Source organism: Ambystoma mexicanum, chromosome 5p (genome assembly GCF_040938575.1).
Source record: "Ambystoma mexicanum isolate Mex_15411 chromosome 5p, UKY_AmexF1_1, whole genome shotgun sequence".
NCBI lineage: Eukaryota > Metazoa > Chordata > Amphibia > Caudata > Ambystomatidae > Ambystoma > Ambystoma mexicanum.
This window is the reverse complement of record NC_090930.1, coordinates 835,408,396-835,429,167: the sequence shown is the minus strand read 5'-3', so window position 1 is coordinate 835,429,167 and position 20,772 is coordinate 835,408,396. Positions and strand designations below refer to the sequence as shown.

The 20,772-nt window shown below is 43.5% G+C and overlaps 1 protein-coding gene across 3 annotated transcripts in view; it reads right to left on the bottom strand.

Annotated features, from left to right (window-relative positions):
* CFAP70 (cilia and flagella associated protein 70) overlaps positions 1-19,030 on the bottom strand; it is a 1,359,754-nt gene extending 1,340,724 nt beyond the window's left edge. For all 3 annotated transcript variants that reach the window (XM_069613256.1, XM_069613257.1, XM_069613258.1), the window contains exon 1: positions 18,949-19,030. In XM_069613256.1, coding sequence (XP_069469357.1) covers positions 18,949-18,950 — 2 coding nt within the window. In that variant the 5' untranslated portion in view covers positions 18,951-19,030. The remainder of the gene's footprint in view (positions 1-18,948) is intronic.
* Positions 19,031-20,772: the final 1,742 nt, after the last annotated feature.

Here is a 20,772-nt window from a genome sequence, read left to right as displayed (position 1 = left end):
GCGGAGCACCTGTTTGGACGACACTTTCATAGATCGGACTTGTCTAGAAACCTTGTCAGGTGTTGTCAGAGAGAAAGAGGAAAAAGGAGGAGGAGAGGTAGAGATGGCCAAAAGGGAAGAGGAAGAGGACAGAGGACAGGATGTCCTGAGATTTAGCAGAGAAATGAGAGACCAGAGCTGTACATAGTGCCTGGGAGGGAACTGGAGAGGCATAGACCACAACAGGATTGACCAGTACCTTGCTGATTTTAAAGAGTTTGGCCGTGTTGTTCGAGGCCGCGGAGACACATGCTTTAATGTGTGCTCTCTTCTCTATGAGTGTTATTGCTTTGACTGGTATTTTGCTGCAACCAGTCTAGGTATGTCTAAATGTGGCCTGGCATGCTTTAATATAATGTTATTACGTGTTTACAATGGTCTACATTGTGCAGCCAGTTGGACATGTTTTCATTGTGGCATGGCATTCATAATAGCAAAGCATTAATGTTCTTGTGCACTGTTGGTGACTTGCATGTATTGGATTGTGTTACCCTACAAAACAATTGCAAACACTCTGGCTTTATAGCCAATTTATCTCAGAAAGTGTGCTGTATATTGCATTAAAACACATATTTATATCTTTTTCCTAGTGCAGTGTGCGGCATACCCCTTCAGCAGCACGTTCATGCGTAGTGCGCAAGCGTGACAATCTAGGCCGGACCAGAGTGTGGCACGACCCGTGATTTGTTGCCGAGTTGTGTTACGCCACTGATTCAGTGCTGGGTGTGTGTGTGGAGTGCTGGGGGTTGTGCGCGCAGGGTTGTGTGTGCAGTGCTGTGTGTGTGCGTGCGTTTGCGCGCGCACAATGCAGATGCTGGGGTGTGTGTGGAGTGGTGGGTGTGTGGAGTAACATAAAAAGGGCTGTGAAGTGGAAGATGGAGTAGAGGTGGTGTCAGGAATGTAATGATTTAAGAATTAATCCAATTAGGATGTGCTTGGTGTTACCATGAAGGTTCAGGAAACATTTTACTCAATAAAGGCTCTATAGGAAGAAAACAACAATCCCAAGTGTTGCACCATTATACAGATACATTAGTATTTGTAGCAGTGAGTGATATATAAAGACAAGTCGATACTATTATAAGGCAGTAGACCGGCTCCTTTTTAGTTCTGGCTCATATTTAGCACACTATGAGGCTACAATTAAAGGATAAAGTATGGATGGGAGGCACCATTTGATGACATTGGAGGGATACGCCAGTTCTTTGGTGTTTTTGTGGATGCAGATTCTATTTCCTGAATCCCCTGCTTCATTAAATGGATTTTTCGTAATTGACCATGTCCAAGCAGCCTCTGCCATCACAAGCCCTCTTTACGTTAAATTGATTTGTATTGAAGGTAGTGCATTGCAGAAGTGGGAGAAAAACATATGTATATGTTTAAGTTTATTTGGTTGAGTCATCGCAAAACAAGGATGTGATATTAAATCTGTCTCCAATTAGTGAATTTTGGTTAGTCTAACCACCAATAGGGACAGGCACAAGCATAGAATGAAAATGAGTATTTTGAAATTTTATTGGAAAAGGAAGCATAAACATGGACATTCTTGTGTTTATGCATTATTGTTCAAGGTTAAATTGCAGCCTTTTGCAATGGAATTTACTGTTAAGCACAATGCTAAGCTATGTGTTCTCATCTTTAATGCAATTTTTATATTGATATGGCTAAACAGAAGAGTTTATGGAACATTTGCCCAGGCATCACATATGCAGACACATGTAAAGAATAGGTCATATAGAAAGTGCAAGCAGCCAGGTGTTTCGTACCGTAGCACTGTGAGAAACCAAAGATGGTTCACCGACTAGTCCCCGGGGATCTCTCTCTCGAGTGGCCAGGTCACGGCATTCGCCTTTGGATCCACACCCTCTGGGCGGACCAGTGCAGGAGAATCACCTGGGTGAGGGTCTTCGGGGGAATGAGGTTGAGGCGACCGATGGTGAGGCGCGGTCTTCCCACTTTTCCAATATCTACGACCCACTTCTATTTCATAGGATTCTCCGATGTCCCAATTCCCCCCCTTTTCCACACAAACACTGGGCCGAGGAAGAGGGTGACAGAGTAACAAGGCTAACCCTTACGCATCCCATTGGACATGTCCCGCTAACTGGGTCAGGAAAATTCAGCCATTTGACTTTAATCACATACATCTGATACCCATTAGCTCTCCCCACACGTATAGAAGGCGGAACATAGAGGCACACTCTGAGCAAGGTGGAACATGGGAAGCAGCAGAACTTCTGGGGCAAAGGCGAACCTACTGGAGCAGAGAGACGGATCGAGGGACAGGAATGAAGGGTAAAGGAGCCCAGGAGGTCGTTGCCTCCAAAGAATTGTAGGAGATACGTGGAGAAGGCCAAATTCCAGAGTAGAAGACTGCATTGTGTTTCAAAGGCACCTGCGACCCTCTCAGGTGAACGACAGAGTTGGGGAGGCGAGGCCAAGCCTGTGATATTACCCTTGACTCGTGAATCGAAGACAAAAGACAAGAAAGGAATGCACACAGCCGGTGAGTTGGCGAGTGACACGAAAGACTGGTGTGTGTTAAGGGAAGATTGAAGTTGCAAAAGTATATTGCACAATTGAAGGCTGAACGTGTGTGGATGAGACACGAAGAAAGGCAGACCTTTGGTGAACTTTAAAATAACTGATAACTGTGAAGCCACTGATACAGAGTAGCAAAGCGGTCCAGTGAAAGGAAGTAGCCCACTCAAAAATCTCAGCGAAAGGTGAAATATGTTATTATAAAGAAACCAAGTGAGTGAACTTTAAAGAGCGCGATTATCAAGATTGACCCCAGCTAAAGGGGAAGTAAAGAGTGAATATTGAACTCTTGTGCTCAAGAGATTGAACTACATAGACCAAGAAACACTGGGACAAATAATACAAGGGTGCAAGTTGGAGGGAAAGTCGAAGTGGTCCTGCGGAAGTCTATAGTAAAAGCATCAAACATTTGAAAGTCTTCGACATCTGAAAAAAGGCCAGAGCCCAACTGAGGGAGACTGGAAGTGAAGTGTGATAAGTTAGGCGAAGGGAACCCCTACAAATGTTGTGAGTGAGAGGCCCGAACCCGACCGAGGGAGGCCTACATGAACCTTTGTTGAACTGCAAACTTTTTGTTGGACTGTGAAAATCTTTTGGAACATTGGATAGTGACTTTAACGTGGAAGGCCAGGTGGGCTCGATCCATGTTTTGAACTGCTTTGTTTTGAGAACCTGAGCCAGAGTGTGTCATCCTATCTACGGGGACCACCTTACTCCGTGCTGTCCAACGTGGGGAGGAAAGCTGACTCAGCCACTTTGATTCTTTACATGCGAACACTGATTTTCCTTTGCATACATATTCCCCTTTACACACTTTTTGTACAAGAGATAGGGCAGGCATTAGGTTTTGTTAGTATAGGTCATTTTGATTGGTCAAAGACTCACTTGGACTGTGTTTTCTTTATTACTTGATAGTAGAGACCAATCCTATCTTAGCTTATAGGGCAAAGTAGGGCTTTTCCAAACCCAGAGAATTGAATAAAGGTTTTATAAATTGTACCTTTTGTGTCAGTGTCATACTTGTGATACCATGCCTCCATTACAGCACCCACATCACCAATAAGCCTGCCATGCGAGACTTTGCTTGTTTCCCTTGTGTACCACAGTCCTGCTGAATATCATAGTTCAGCAGCAATGTCCTGATTTAAAGCTTATGCATTTTTTCGTTCAACCTGGACATTTAACTACTAATTGGGCCACTGTATAGCTTCGCTGTCCCGTTGCATGGTTCAATATGGTTTTACTTTGTTCACTGTAGTCATGTGTGCCATACAGTTATCAGACACTTGTTTGGGGAATGAATAACAGGGTTGTGACAATGACCTGCCATCCACAGCACCCTTAAACATACTTTGTCTGTACATGTCGTTGAAGACATTGCTGGGAGAGGCAGGGGCTACAATGCATCAGTTCCTTGATAGGGCTCTAAATTACCATGCAACCTATTACAGCCAGGCTCACAAAATTTATAATGGGATGCAACGGATGATGTTTAACCTCCAAGCCATTTATCCACACCGAAGACTAGAACAGATACGGTTGGCCAATTGTCTTGTGCTGCTGGCAGTTAACTATGCCTTGGGATCCGACTGTGCATGAAACAGGACTAGTGTTGAAGTACTTTGAGGCATGTGATCTTATATTTACATGATACACTCTGATCCTTAAAATAATGCGCTACTGACTGAGATTGCTGCTCTCGCCTGTGCACTGAGCCAATTTAGCCGTTTTAAAATGTGGTTATAGACCCTCCCGCGTGAGCTCCTTCCCATAGAACAGGTTATTTGGCTGTGTTTGTTCTCAGTAAAAGGGCTCCCAGACCTTTCTGTGAATTTCTAGGAATGTGGGGTTGTTTCATCCTAAATTACTGTGATGAATCATGAAGGGTCATCACTAATCCCCAGCCTAAAGTCTCCTCCCATGTGGCCAGGGGAAGGCAGCCACTACCCGATCACGACCCTCGGGTTGGCATTATTCGGGAGGATTACATGGGTGGAGATGGATGTCGTGGAGCAGTGGTGATTCCCTTGGGAGAAAGGAGGTATTCCTTTTGTGAGCATGAAGATCCTATAACCCCTAAATACCTGATGGCATGTTGCAACTACACAAAGCCCACCCATGTAAAGGCCCCAAAGGTAAAATGGGAAAGAGTACCAAAACAGAACATGTTTTCATTTTTTGTGTGATAACCCCTGACTGCAAGAATCCTGTTTTGGGGAAAAATTCTAAATCAAGAAATGTATTTATACATAATGTTGATATGACCTCTAATGTTTCCTCTAACCATCACTTGAAACAAAGTAACTTTGGGAAGCATAAAAATAAGATGGACTTCAGTGCCCAGAATGCCTTCAGTACTGAGATGAGGAAGAAGAGGCAGAGTTGAGGAGGATCACTGATGAGGCTAAACAGAACATGCAGTCTATTTATTCTAATTCTGAACACCTGAGCAGGACATTTAAATGGGAATCCCAACTCGCAGCTGAGAAGGAGGAGACCAGGAGTGACGGAGCAAAGAAGGCGAAGGAAAGCGACCGGAGTGGCAGAAGTTGCAGTGCCGGAAACCTGCAGTGTGTGCACAGCAGAAGCGAAGGCCCTGACAGAAGCTGTAGTGGAAGTAGTTGGGCAAGTGAACAAGGTCTTGGGCTTGGTTGACTCCCTCTTTCCCCCCTTGGAAGGGGACAGACCGTTCCCTTATTTCTCAGCTGTGCATAACTCTTATGTATAGACCTGATCGTGGTAGATACAACCTTGAAGGCACAGGTATTGGACTCTCAGGTCACCCCAATCCCATGGTCGGACAACGATATGGTGAGGATCTCAGTGGGCGTGGGACAGGCAGCGAACTCAGGGGGGGTTGGAGGTGCAATGACTTTCTGCTGAAGGATAGGGAGGTGCAACAGGAATTGCTATCGGGAATTAAGGAGTACTTCCTCTTCAATGACACCCAGGAGGTGAGGTTCCAATCCTTGTGTGAGGGCTTTATAGCAACAATCCGGGGGACACTGATTAGGATAGGGTCCCAAAAGAAAAAAAGGAGAGGGTAAACAAGGAAAGCAAATTACGCTGAAAGATTGCACCAATTCAACAGGGGGCAGCCCAGGGGGTTACATGTCTCCAGCGGAGGCGAAGGAACTCCAGCACTATAAAACACAATTGAAGGCTATCCTCATTCAGGATACAGAAAAGAAACTTCTGTTCTTGAAACAAAAATACCACAAAAAGGGGGACAGGGCGGACTAGATCCTTGCATGGAGACTGAGGGTGGAAAGGGAGCGGAGAATGATTGGAGGCATAAAGACCGAGGAGGATGCGTCCGTTTATGACCAAAAAGGCATTGGTGGGGAATTTGCTACATTTTTTAGTAACCTCTATATGTCGGAACGGAGTGCTGAGGAGGCACAGATAGATGAGTTTTTGGGGGGCTCCCCCTCCCAGGACTCTCTCAGGACATAGTGGAGAAACTTGTGGGCCATACAACTATAGAGGGGGTGCTGCAGGCCATAAAGGGAATGAAGTCAGGGACAGCACCGGGGGAGGATGGCTCCTCAATGAAATTCTACAAATTATTTTGATCAGTGCTAGCCCCATGCTTAGTAAAGGTGTACAACGCCTGCCTACGGGGGGAGGCCTGGGCCCCCACTATGTTGTTGGTAACGATAGTAGCAATTCCAAAGGAGGGGAATGACCCTACTAAGTGTGCCTCATATAGGCCCATTTTCCACCTGAATTGCGAAGTACACAATTCTGGTCGAAGGTCCTGGTAACGAGATTGGAGGGTGGACGGCCTAAACTGGTCACAGAGACCAGGAGGGCTTCATAAGAGGAAGACAGGGTTTCGGATAACATACGGAAGACCATAAACCTGATACAATATGCACAGAAGGCAGGTCTGGATTCCGGTTTGGTATCCCTGAGAAGGCATTTGATAGGGTCGAATAGCCCTTCATGCTGAAGGTCCTAACAAAGATGGGGTTCGGAACGAACTTTCAAAGATGGGTGGCGGAGCTCTACAATGAGCCCAGGGCTAAAGTTTGTGTTAATGGGGGGCTTTCTGAGGTTTTCACACTAACAAGGGGCAGAAGAGGGGTGTCCCCTCTCTCCATTACTCTATGCCCTGGCAATGGAACCGTTAGCGGTTGCAATTCGAGAAAACAGGCAGATCTGGGGCATAACCGAGGGGGAGATTGAGTACAAGCTCTCGCTTTTTGCAGACAATATTTTGAGGTACCACACTGATATCCAGCATTCAATCTCTGCGCTAATGGTACAGATTTCAGTATATGGCTGCCTATCAGGCCTCAAGGTCAACATAGAAAAATTGTGCATCTTGCTTTACTTAAGCAGAGCCTTCTCTTTGAGGAAGAGATACCAAGGCACGAGAGTTGAGGACAAGAGCATAAGGTATGTGGGTATCAGGGTAACTAGAAACCTAGAGGAGTTGGCTCTGGTGAATTATAACCTGTTCTGTATGCAATTAACAGCAGATTTAAAAAGGTGGGACCCTCTTGTATTGACCTGGTACGGGCGGATGGCCTCTGTAAAGATGAATGGTCTCCACCCCGCCTCCTGTATATTTTTGCAGCCATCCCTAACGAACTCCTGGAAGGTTCTTCCTAGAAATAACGGGAGAGCTCTGTAGATTCATATGGCATAATAGGACGCCCAGGGTGAAAATGGCGACGCTTACACTCCTGAGGGATAAGTGGGTATTCGGGTTCCCCGATGTTAGACTGTACTGCAAGGCAGCCCAGCTGAGGGTGCTGCTCGAACACATGAGGGACGACTTGAAGACCTATTGGACCTACCTGGAAGATCTGACTGCCCATCCATTGAAAGTGAGGGACTACTTCTGGGCCCCTCATATGCCACGCTGTATTTATTGTTTTTGGTCCATCTGGCACAACACAGAAAGTAACCGCAGGTTCTCGACATGGCCCTCCCCTATGTCTTCAGTGTGGGGTCCCCAATTTGATTTTGCATCCAAGCGGCTGGCTCTCTCGCAGGAATGGTTCAACATGGGCCTGTAACAGGTGGGACAACTATTCAAAGGGGGCTGGGTGCTTTTTGGACCTGGAAGCAGTCTGGGAGGTACTGGGGAGGGACTTGGTCTCAGTTTTCAGTATCTTTGAATTAAGGGCATGTTGACCGACCAGAAATGGGGAGGAACCTTGGCGAGGGAGCTAACTAAGCAGACCCTCCAGCTAATAGCGATTTTGAGTTGTTTTTTTTACTCAAGAAATGAAATGCGCAACCACATTTCATCACTTGCACAAACAAAAGAGCAGCCCAATCGAAAAATGGACATCTGAATGGTTGCATCTTATATGCGCCCATTCAGATGGCCTTTTCCCCCCTTTTTGCGCAAATCGAGGGGAATTTCTGCGCATTTAAAAGTGCATCACAAATTGACAAGGTGTGCTTTTAAATGTGCAGACATTATACCCAACCCCAAGCGCTCGCTTTGAATAGGTGCACGGGGGTGACAGGGTCTTTACTAACTCCTGCAATACTTTTAAGTGTGACAGCTGCTGTCTCACTTGCATTTCTGTCCCTCAAACGTGATAGTTTTTTTGGGTCTCATTTTACAGTGGCAGGCCCAAAGAGCCTGTCACATGAAATGTGCAGGGAGCCTGTAGAGCATTGTCGGCAGGGCGCTTCCAACACAAACGTATTCAAGGCAGTTGCCCAGCACATCATATGCGCTAAAGCTCAGTCCCGTGGAAATGCACAAGTCACCTTTGACAATAAGGTGACCTGCTCATTTCCAAAAATGGGTCATCTAAAAATAGCATATCCTCTGCTCCATTTTTAGATGCCCCATTTTTGAGGAAAAAAGGGTCACAATATGTGAGGCAAAGGAGAGAAAGGGGGAGTGATGGGTGAGCTGTGGAGTGGTAAGCAAGAAAGCAGAGGGAAAAATCGGTGGGCAAGAGAGCAGAGAGGAAGAAGTGGGGCGATGGGCCAGAAATCAGAGAGGGGCATTCTATGTATCGAGGCTCTGTCCTCATTGATTCCTCTATTGTCCCATATCAGCTCCCTCCGAGGTCTCCCCTCCATCCCCCTCAAGGCTTCCATGCTCAGGACTCCTCACCCCTCTCTCATCCTCCTCCCACTTGCTTAGTAGCCCATTCCACACCATACTGAACACACTCATTTTATCGTGCACTACAGCTGTCAACCTCTCCATGACCATCATGCTATGAACTTTCCTCTCCCAAACTTCCTTGGACGGAAGCGTTTCGCTTTTCCAACTTTGGGCTATGGCCTGTTGCTCCACTCTCAGCATGGATTCTAACATCCTGGGGTGTCTATACTCCTCCCTGTTCTTCTCAGGGACCCCCAGGGGGACCTGCAACAGGTCCAGATCCAGCTTAACTCCCGTGATCTCTTCCATACAGCTTAACACCTTCCAAAAGATATGTACCTTGGGGCAAAGCCACCACATATGGGCCAGAGATCCCCGCTGGCCACAACCCCTGGAGCACATGGGTGAGGCCCCCGGGAACATCCTAGATAACCTCAGGGGATCCCTATGCCAGCCTATCAGCAGTTTGAAATTGGACCCCGAAGTGACATCACTGCAAGTGGCGGAACAAGAACTTTCCCCCAATGACAACAGGAAGTGGCATCACATAGCATTGTTCCTAAATTCACTATGAAAAACATGGTTACGATATCACTGTAATGCGATATACATTTCGTACAAGAGTGGATCACCATATGTATTGTTAATATCAGTGTGTATAGGTCCATATTACAAAACGAATGTGAATGTAAGCAGACGTCCAAGGCCATATGATAATGATGTGTTATTATATAGCACTTACACTTAAGCGCTTTATATAGAACAAATATACATACAAAATTACCCAACCTGTGTTAGTACTCATTTATCAACCTCAGAAAAATGAAAGGCTGATTTGGCTTTGCCGGGATTTGAACCTGCAACCTGCAGATCACACACACATTGCAGCAGCGAGCGCTAAATCAACTCAGCTATCTGGCCGGCTATAGCTATTTTACCAGCTATAGTAAAATTAGCAATTACATGTCTGAATGTTCTCAAAGTCAGAAAGCAAATTACACTGTGTAGTGGATACCATTAAACTGGTTACAGATTAGACAGCAGGCCAGTTCATCTGCAGGTCTGGTGCAAAGTTGGCCACATGTCAAGCTTGCATGGATCTTCTTTTCAGGCTTCAGGGGGTGGCAAAAAACATACCATTGCGAGGGCTCATAACTGTGTATTAAAGAATTTAGAGTAGCGCAGGGAAAGCAGCGTCCTCACACGGCATCCCATACTCTGGGCACTGTTACCTCATACATGCAAACAAACATCCTGAACAGCATGCCATGGAGATAGGAAATATAGACACATTACAACACAGCATTAATTGTGGCACAATGAAATCAAGGGCCACTATATATGTGCTATGGTCAAATATTTCTACACTGTACACAAGCTTTTAAGCGCAAAGATTTTGTCAAGTGACCGAGGACACCGAGATGGAATGTCTTGTGATGATTGTAACAGAGACAACAGCAGAAAAACACATGCTATAACTGCAACTTGTGAAAAGCAAAATACATAGAGAAATGGATGCTCAGTCTACTCTAAATGCTTTTTGGACGTTTTTGTCTGCATTGTGAATTTGAGGTGTTTAAGAACAGACTAAATCAGTGACTCACCGCCTGAAGTGTGCCTGAAATAAACCTTTAATGAGTTTAGCAATTACTGTATAGAATTCCAGAAAGACAAGTTATTTGTTATTCCTATACTTTCTTATTTAGGGTCACTGCTCAAAGTGTTACACTTGTGGTACCCCGTTTATTTTTTTTTAAGAGGCCTGCACAAGAAAGCCAATCAGTCCAGAAACAGAGCCACATGGTGCTAGCCACAGCCCAGGAGCTTCCATTGAAAAACATTTTTTTAAGGATTTCTTTTTTAAATATATTTTTTAGAGGTAGAAAGGGAGACCAAAGGGGTAGCTAGGGAGGGCTCGGGGGTCATGGATGCGACCACTGGTGACCCCCAAATGATTTCCCTCTCTTCCAGACGAGTTTTATGTGCTATTTCGGTCTTTTCCCTTTATTTTTGGGTTGTGTCCTTTAATTGCCCCGTTGCCAAAACCTGTTAAACCAGGCGGATGCCATGCCGGCAAGAGGAGACAGACCTTACCTATTCACCAAACGCCTTGGTCAGAAGCTGAAGAAAACAAGGAAGTCAGTTAAGGAACGCCCGCTAATTGGCGCAATCAGTACTGTAGGTGAGAACAATGTCTTACCCATTGTAATGGAGGTGCTGGGGTAAACATAAGGTACCAATAACTGAATGCAGTAGGGACCCCCCCCACTTAAAGCCAGGCACAGAAAGTTGTATGGACTGATTTAATATTGTAATTATGTGAAAATAGTATTCATAGTGGTAAAGGATATTAGTATTCTAAAGGTTGTAATGTTTATAAAGTTGAAAATGCATTTATCATGGTTTAGTAAGTAGGCAAGGTACAGAATGCATATTGTAAAAATTGAGTAAGAAAATGATTAAGGGTTTTTCTATACACAGACAGAAAAGAACTCTGACAATGCCTTTAAGTGACAATGCTGCTAAATGGGTGCATAAATGTAGAAAAGCTGCGGAGCATGGTATCATGAGTCAGTCCTGAAAGTTGAAACATTCAACGCTACCGTGCCTTCAGAAACCAGATAAAACGCGCTGAAACGAGACAGTTAATTGGGCTGTGTCCAGAAACTCAGCTAAGAGAAACAGCTGCTGACCATAATTGGGACAGCACCACCGGGAAAAAGAAGAATGTATCACATGTTTGAAGTTTTAAATAGATGAGAAATAATTGCCTTTTGTACAAGTATGTTTAACGAAGAAGTCTTGCCCGGACATGTTCAGGAAAGGTGGGGGCTGAATCCTCTCTCTCTTTCTCTGATCAGATATAAAAGGAAGGTCCATTCTCAGAAGGGGGTAGGAGTTTGTGTACTTGACAACGATGCTGATTTGTGCTCTGTGTCAGCTTGGCATGAAATAAAACTTGATGAACTTGACTCTGCCTCCTTGCCTGCTGACAGGTCACCTTTGCTGAAATATCGGAGAGCTCCAGAGAGTGCCAGAGAGGCTCAGAAAGATCCAGAGGGTCCCAAGGAGCAACAGAGGGCACCAGAATGTCCGGGGGGCCTGACAGAATGGAAAAGGTAAAAAAAAGAGCATGATCGGGGTCTTGGCACTTCCTCTTCACTTGGCGAGCCAAACCAGGACGGATAGGATGATGGACGACAGACTGATCAGATTACTGAACAGAGTACATCTCTTCAAGCTGAAAAGAGCCAGGACAAGACGATTAAGACCAAGAGACTAAGGTGAGCCATACTTTTCTGCAAAAGATAAGAGTGGAGTAAGGGGGATAGAAAATAAGATAGGGATGGGGCAGACCGCAGCTGCCCTAGCCGATAGGGATAGGGACACAGGGAGGGAGAACAGTATGGCAGAAGGGTACTATATATGTATGGCAACATTTCAGGAACAAATAATGTCAGAGTCCAGATTTGGAAAAAAGCCAAGAAATCAAAAAATGAGCAAAAACTCTGAGGCTCTTGCAGGCCTGATAACATGACAGAGGGCCTTGCCATCTGAGGATAGGGGAGGAAATTATTGGGGTACCCCATGCCAAATGTTGGGTTAACCCCCCAGAAATTATTGGGGTACCCCCATGCAAAATGTTGGGGTACCCCACCAGAAATTATTGGGTTACACATTATTGGGGGGCCATTTTTAGAAATCATTAGGAGACCACTTTTAGAAAAATATTTTTTCAGTTAAAGTTTTAACAGCTTTTCAGAAACAACTGTAAAATATTCGTGGGGAGCCCCAGCAAAAGGTAACGGAGGGAGGTGGGATATGAACAAAAATAATGTTAGAGTAAGAGTATAATGTATATAAGGTAAAAAATATTGACTTAAGATACCTGAGCAATAGAGAGAGATACCAGGAGGATACCTGAGAGAGAAAGGATACGCCATTTGCCTAGCGTTTAAAGATGGCTGGATGGAGTTTGCACCCAAAGCCCAGTTAAAAGGGGTGATTAGGAGACCAAAAGAATGTGAAGAATCCTTGAAAGGGGTGGACTCGAGTTTTGTAAAGAAACACACATATTTAGGGGCACATATGCATGCAGCCGGCTGGAAGTCTTGTCTGATTTTTGTCAGATGTCATGTTATGTTGTGCTTCTAATTGTTATATGTTATGGTTGTTCATTTGTTTCATTTTATTGCGTAACTGTCTGTGTGCACTGTAAAAACATTGAAAATAATATAAAAATGATATTTTCAAACTAAATAAAAAAATAGAAATTGGCGTTCAGCCAAGGTTTTGAAAATGTCAAAAAATAACAATAATGTAGATCAGATGCTATGATTTAAGGCACACAAATTTGTGGTAATTTCATCTCAAAAAAGTCAAACAGTTCTGAGAAAAGTGTAAAAAGCTGTTGCACTTGTAAGCCATCACAAAAAAAAAAAATTCAAACCAGCAACTATGGAGTTCAATTTGTGATTTCCCCGTACTAGGCAAGATAACTGATGAATCGTGCTAAGTACAGTAGAGTTTCGCATTTAAATGACAAAGTTATAGTGATTTAAAGGGGCTGTTGTATGTGGGCACTGAAACTGCGCAGAGTTGAAAGACAAAATGAGAGGTCGGGACCTTTTAGAAACCTTGTGCAAACAGAGAATCGCATTGGATTTACAGTGATTGATGGAAAAGTAACGGTGCAGATGTGAAGGAAGGATATAATGAGGTATAGATAAGAAGTGCAGTATTGTGGAATTTCAGTCTGTGTGTGTTTGAAACTAAGCGCATCTTTGTAAAATTAATCTTAAAGTGTAGACATGTTGGTTTTGTAGATTGAAGAAAAAACAAAAATATGTGTTTTGGGAACGAGGGAGACAATGAGAGAAAAATGATGATGTGCTTAGACTACGGTTTTTGTTGGAGAAATGCAGTGTTAAAACATTGTTGAATATAAAGTCAGAGAAAACTGTTTAAAAGTGCACAGTTAAGAACCATCTGAGATTTAAAACAGTGTTGCCATGTGCAAATTGAAGAGGGCAGACTGGCACGTGAATAGCGATTATGTTTTTGTTTTATTTAAGCAAGGCGAGAGCTCAAATGAAAGAGCTTTTGGCCAGGAATGCACTGTGCAGAAGTGTCTTTTAAGTGTAAAGGATAGGAGAGTCTAGATAAAATTATGAACTGTGAGCCTGTGAGGTGTGCAAGATAATTGGGTTTTAGGCAAAAAACGATTCAATGATTTTAAGGCAAAAACAGAGCCTGGTAAAATGCTAGCTGAGGGTTTATTTGTGTTTGAATTTGGAAAGGTGTTGATAAGGATGTCTTGTTGAATTGAAACAAGCCGTGGGTTTTTATTGGAATGTTTTTGTTTGAGGTTTGCATGCCGTGGTTTAAAAGATAGTGGGGTTTTATATTTTAATTGGCTTATATTTGTGAGATGACAAAAACATGAACATATTTTGTGTAGCATAAAAAATAAAAAGTCAGAGCAGCTGTTTGAAAACATGCAATTGAAAATGAATGTTTAAGCAGGATGTGACTAAGTAATACAAGAGAAAAGAAAGATGCTTACATTATGGCCCACAAGAATGAATGCTGTGATTTATCAAGAAAGGAATGTGCGATGGCAGTTCTTTGAGATAAGCACTGCCAAGCTTAGCGATCGCTCCATGGTGAAAGAAAAACAAATTTATCGTGTGTCTTGTAAGACCGTATTTATTGCACGCAAATGCAAGTGCAGTAAAAGACAGGCTTTATTTTATTTAGAAACAATGTGTTAAATACAGATTTCAGATGCGAAAAGTCATTCTGAGCATTGTTGCGCATCATGGAATAAGATGCCCACACTTGGAAGTGTGAAACATTCATAAGTGTAGTTGCATCGTACCCATTTAATAACCCAGCGGTAAGGGGTTACATTTTAAAAGAGACAGCAGCTGAATATTTTAGTGGGACGGCTGGTGAGCGCAGGGCTCAGATCTGGTTGGGTCATTATATTTTTTCATTATGACTCAAGGTGGTCATTTTATAGCAGAGCGGCAGAAAAGGACACATTAAAAGGAGAAAAAATGTCATGTTATTTGGCAGTCATATAGCGCCTTACATAATCAGTGGTATTATTTTAAAGTACTGACAGATTGAACACCCTCGAGAACCATAGATTAAATGAGTGGAGAGAGACAGCTGTGCAAGATGGCTTCCACTGGCTTCCCGTTAAACAGAGAATCATTTTCAAAATCCTCTCCCTCACCCACAAATTCCTCCATGATCTGGCACCCCCCTACCTTGCTCAGCGCGTAGCCATGCCCACATCCGCTAGGCCATCCAAACTAGCCTATACCAACATGATCACCAAGCCCATAACACGCAGAGTGCGTGCAGGGGGCTCCAGCTTCCCAGCCATTGCTGCCACCCACTGGAACGCCCTACCCTCGCATATCAGGGGAATTGACTCCCACCTAGCGTTCCGCAAAGCCATCAAAACAAGACTATTTGCCTAACTGCTATCTGTTAATTCCTAAGATCTTACTCTGTACACTATTTCAACCAAATATGAACACCCCCAACTGTACTTTGTAACTTAACGCATATGCTCTAACCAAGTAACCGCTTGTCTTAATTGTAATCCTGCTTACATACACTTTCTTGTAAAAAGCACCTCAATGCCTTTGGGCTGTAGTGCGCTCTACAAATGTAAACAATATAATAAATAAATAAAGATGCATGGCGTATCAGCTACGTGTACAGCTGGGGTAATTGTTAAGCTATTTTAAATTATCTGGAAAATGTTCAAGTGAGTGTGGTTTATATGTTGCTTTTATTATAAAGCGCATTACATACAAAATGAATTTGGTGCAGTGGATGAGTAAGTGAGTGTATATGTAGGCTCAGCAATACGCAAACACAGGATACACAGAGGCACCTGGGAATAAAAGGTGTCAACCTGAAAATAGGAAATATTTTGCAAAACAGAAAAATGAATGTGTTTCACAGTGGGACAGACCGAGAGGAAGATCAGATGTGTTTAGGGAGTTAAGTGGCACTATGGTTTTGGAATGCAAGGAGAAATATGGCAAGAAAAAACGATTTTTGGTCTAATGATAAGACAGTGGGACTGGGTATCCATGTAGCAAAGACGGCTTTTTGGATTATAGATGTGGCATTGGTTTAGCAGTCTTTTGGGGAAAATATGTCAGCTGTGGTGTGATTTTAATAGGCACCTTTAAGTTGTAGTTATTTAAACGTGTAGACGCACATTAGCCCAGGGCCATTTTTTTTTAGGCGCGAGTACAGAGGACGCAGTGGTGCAGGTACAGGAATACATTGAACAAGAGAAGAATTAGCACATGGATGGCATTGTTGTAGCCAGCCTAGCTCTTTAACATGATGAGACTAGGAAGGGGATTGATTGCACATTAATGCTTTCAGGATGTTAAGGAAAGAAATGCAAGATTCTTAAATTTTTAGTGCTGGTGGGTGGGCATTCCAGTTTTTAGGAGCCGGATGGCCAGAGCTGGGCCCCCAGTTGTGGATTTATAAAGGCAGGCATATATATATTGGACTGACCAGGAGGGTCTGATGGACTGACAAGAGGCATTCCCTCGGATAAGTTTGGAGGGGCGTGGACAAAAAGGCATCTTTTTTAGGTGCTGCCCATGAGTTTAATAAAGGAATGCATTTGTTTGTTGATAGCCAGTGTGCTTTCCTTCTGGCTTATGAGAGGCTTCTGTATGGGAATATTCAGTATTGCCTAGAGGCATTATTCTGGGTGATACATATTTTTTGAGTTGTTCATGAGTGCCCAGAGAAGGGGTATTGTAGAGATCCAACAGTAGTGCCGACTGTAGTTGGGCAAGGAATGAGGAAAAATTGGGTTAACCAAACAAGGAAAAATCACACACGAGCCATTTTAAGAAAAATAGTGAGGTGAGTAAAAAACAATTTTTCAAGTGCCTGTAACAATTTTGATTTATTTTATAGATAAAAGTTATGGACCTTTGCGTGGAAGCACGAGAAACGTCTGCATGGCCTTAAATTAAGGAGAAAAAGAAAAAAGGTAAGTACTAGTTCATGCTAAAAGGGTGTGGACACACAATTGGTCAGCACTAAAAGTAAGAGGATCCAGGTGAGTAACAGGAAAATAGGTAGTAAGAGGCAACGTCTTCAAGTGTTTAGATGTTTTTCCCAAGATAGGTGGAATCAGGTGTGGAAAGAGTAGAAAATAGATGACAACATGGCCATTTCAGACAACCATAGAAAACAGGAAGTCAAAATTGAAAGCGAGTACTTATTTTTGTGTTCATAATGTCAAAAAAGTTTGATGTCATAAGGGGTGTGCAATTATTAAAAGAGGCAAACATTGTTGGGTACGATAAAAATGGAGGAACATAGTAAGAATTGGTGCCATAGTCTCCAAAAAAAGGGGTAGACTAGATTAAATTAGGCAGGGACGTAAGGCAGTGAAACGCTTCTGTTTTGTCTCCATAGGATGAGTGCAAAGGCCATGGTCCAACAAAAGGCAAGAAGAGAAAAGGAAGAATGGCTGCTGAGTTGAGGAAGCAAGTGCAGCAAACCAGCAAGTATTTATTGCTAACGTAGGAAGCACGTGCAGCTAAGCTGAGCAAGGAACCATGCTTAACCTAAGTCTCCTGCGGGGCGGTTGGAAAATAGTTGTTTATGTGCACCAACGAATAGGGGAGAATGATCCAGAAAGTATTTTGATACCAGAAAAGAAGGAAAGGGTTGAAGTTGGGAAGAAAACCTGACCTCTTACCAGTGCCTGAATGACTTTTGTCCCTATTTTGACTTTCTACAGGCGACGGGGATCCCCAAGGAAGTTTCTATCATCTGCTACGGACATGTCTAACTGTCTCTGTACAACTTAACTCATGCGTAGACCGCTAACATGCGGTCCCTCAGAGTCATCAGAGTAACCACTCATCTTAAATTTGTGCCATGTAATTAATGCACAGTTTTCTGGGGTTGCCCCGTCAATTTGCTTATCTTTTGTTCGTAGCTAGGCGGGTCCATAGTAATATTATAGTTTTTCCTGGGACTAAGCCCGTCTGATCGAGAGAGTTAATTATTATTCAATACCTTAAAAGGTATTACCTCCTAAAATAGGCAGTTAATGAGGGGTCTGCTCGTAGTTTCACTTGGGACTGAGCCTGTCACTTACTTTGAAGTGCAGCAATGGCTAATCAAGCCTGCGGTGCTACTTTCGGTTACCAGGTGGCATCTGCAGTGCTTTGACAGAGCTTCGCTTTGCTCTCTTCCCCCGTGAAGCATGCGTTGAACAAAGGCTGTCACTCACTGTTAAAGAAGTTTGCCCTTTTTCAGACGCTCGTAACTTGAAATGATTCCTGATCTCTATCTATGAATTTACGCAATGGCGCCGGAACTGAAAAGTCCCGTCGCGCTGTTGCGAACACTTCCGTTCCACAGTGCCTCCTAACGAGGCGAGATAAGATGCCGGAACGAAAATCCCATCGCGCCCACTCCTATGCAGATATGTTCCGTCAATGATCCCTGCCGCGCCGCGTGCTTTGTCATACATTATCTACGCGCATTCATTCATGCATAATAAACGCTATAAACATTCACTCATAACGATTGTGATAATAAGCAAGTTACTTATCTCGGCTGCTCGAGCAGCAAAAAAAAAAAGAGGAAGGACTGTGGTTTAAGCAGTGTTTATAGGAAATAGTGAGATATGATTGGACTGGAAAAATCACATGGTTATGTGAGCTTATGAAAAACGGACTACAAATTCACTGCAAGTTTTGGGAATTGTAGTTTTTTATGTTTAATGGTTTTCATAATTGTTTATTGATACTTTGCTGCTGGAGAAGTAAAGGAAAATTGATCATAGTCTTTCGCCTCCAAGTCTTTAATAGAATCATGACTTTCTGTAACGAATGTATGGAACAACTGTATTATTTTTCCATTTCTAGTATGGGCTGCAGTGGGATAAAATGAAAGCTCTCCAAATAAAATAGTATCAACGAAGATATCTCTCGCGGCCCGGGTACTTTGGCCATTGTAAACTGGGAGGTCTCCATGCCTATCACAGAACGGTTCGAATAGAATAAAAAAAGGGGGGGCTTGGCACACACCCGGCAAGTGCGAATAGCGTCTCCTTCTGTGCAAAGTATTGCAAAGTGCGACAGAGCCGTGCCGACTACCAGGAAAACCGACACCGAGGCGTGAGCGCAATTAACCCCGGTTCTCCTTGCCTCTGCTCCCCCTCACGCAGCCCCCATCCCAGCAATGCGCCCCGTTCTTACATTGTAGCGATTCTCTGAAGGGTCTTCGTTTCTTCTCAGTCTCACGATATGCTTCCCTTGTCACCACGACAACCGGGGCGTGGCCAACGAGAGGACGTCACGGCGTCGAAGACGTTCAGCACGTTGTAATCAGCTAGTTACTTCAATTACAGAGAGCTACCAACGGGGTCCTTACGCGGAAGGGTACCACATCTTCCGTGAAATGCCCTTACCATTCGCATTTTAATAAATAGGTTATGGTTTTAGGAAATGGATTGTGTGTTTTATGTTACACTAATGTTTTTACGCGCTAAACGTGGGCGAATTTTGATAGGGTTTGCTGCTGTTCTTCATGCCCAGTTAGTTGCGGTTTGGGGTTGCATGCGCTGAGCAGCTGTGGCTTGCGAATGCATCGTTGCTGCTGCAGGAGGATGGGGAAATTGCGGCTTGCATTTGATGCATGACACGCATCTAGCATATCTGTGGCATCCCCCCATTCCCATTGCGTGTCGCCCCCATAAATAAGTTATAGGAGAGTCATGGTGGTAGTGGTAGTAGCGGATCGTGCTCACTTTATGTGTTTTTAGTTCCTGTATTTCACTTCTAAACTTCTCGTCTTTATCTTTCAGATCCTCATTCTCAACTCTCCAACCCATTTTGTTGCTTCCCCCAAACCAATCTCAAACACTTCACATTGTTCTAGACTTGAGTAAAGCTACCATTTTTTGTTAGTACCTCTTCGTAAATTTTGACTCTTAGCCAAATCCCAAAAACCTTGCACGCGCAATTGTTATTCTGATTCCTCTGTTACGATGCTCGAGACCTGATTCTCATATTGATCTCTCACTTCCGACATCTTCAGAATGAGGCTTTATCTTGGGGTTTTATTAACCAACATTTATTTCATGCTATTTCTAGCTGAACAAAAATAATGACACGCCATTGTTTCTAACAACTTACAAACCAAAAAAGTCAACACTTGTTTCAACCTTTCACAGGTTTTCATCAGGCCTAAGATACAACATTTATCCAAGTTTCATAGTCGCCAATAAAAAAAAAGGCTCAATAGTTTAGGCTGCAATCAGCTCGGTCTTTTAAATAATCCATCCCAATGGAAAAAGAATACCACTCTAATGCCTGTGTTCAGAGTGCTCTTACATTCATCTGCCTTGTTGTCGGGCGTGAACGGTCTTGTCTTGACTGAAGCTACAATACCCAGGGTTCATTACCCATGTAGGTCACATATATCCAATGAGACAACATTTCCAGATATCTATATGTTAGGGACTTTCATGGAACCTATAGGGTGTCAATGAAACACACATCATTTGTTGGGTTAGAAGATACTTTGAAATTGAGATATTAAGTGGTTTTAGCACTATATTTGGATCTTTTAGACTTATATGTATTTGTACAAGACTCGAAGGTTGGGTCTTGGTCTGATCCTTGGTTATTCCTGGCTTGCCAAGCACACTGGTTTTGAAATTGTGAGTGCATACAGAACACTAGGTGGTGTATCTCAGACTTGGTGCAACCTCAAATTCGAATGCAAACTTTCAAAATGACCCAATTGTTTCAGCACGAACCTGCTCTCGACTCCCCCTCTTTGGTCTGGCACCACACTCAACGCCTTTATATCTTTGCCCCACCCTTCATTTAAAAAAACAAATCTGTTTCCCCCTGTTCCTTCCCAATTATGTTTTTCCCAAACCTTTCCCTTAAATGGGCCTGCTTTGATTCTGTTAAAATTAAATAAATTGCCTTTTCGTTCATCCCAAGAAGAGACACCAACGTTATAGGCGCCCCTCCCTTGAAAAACCTTTAGAGGTTTCAGTTAAGTCTCCT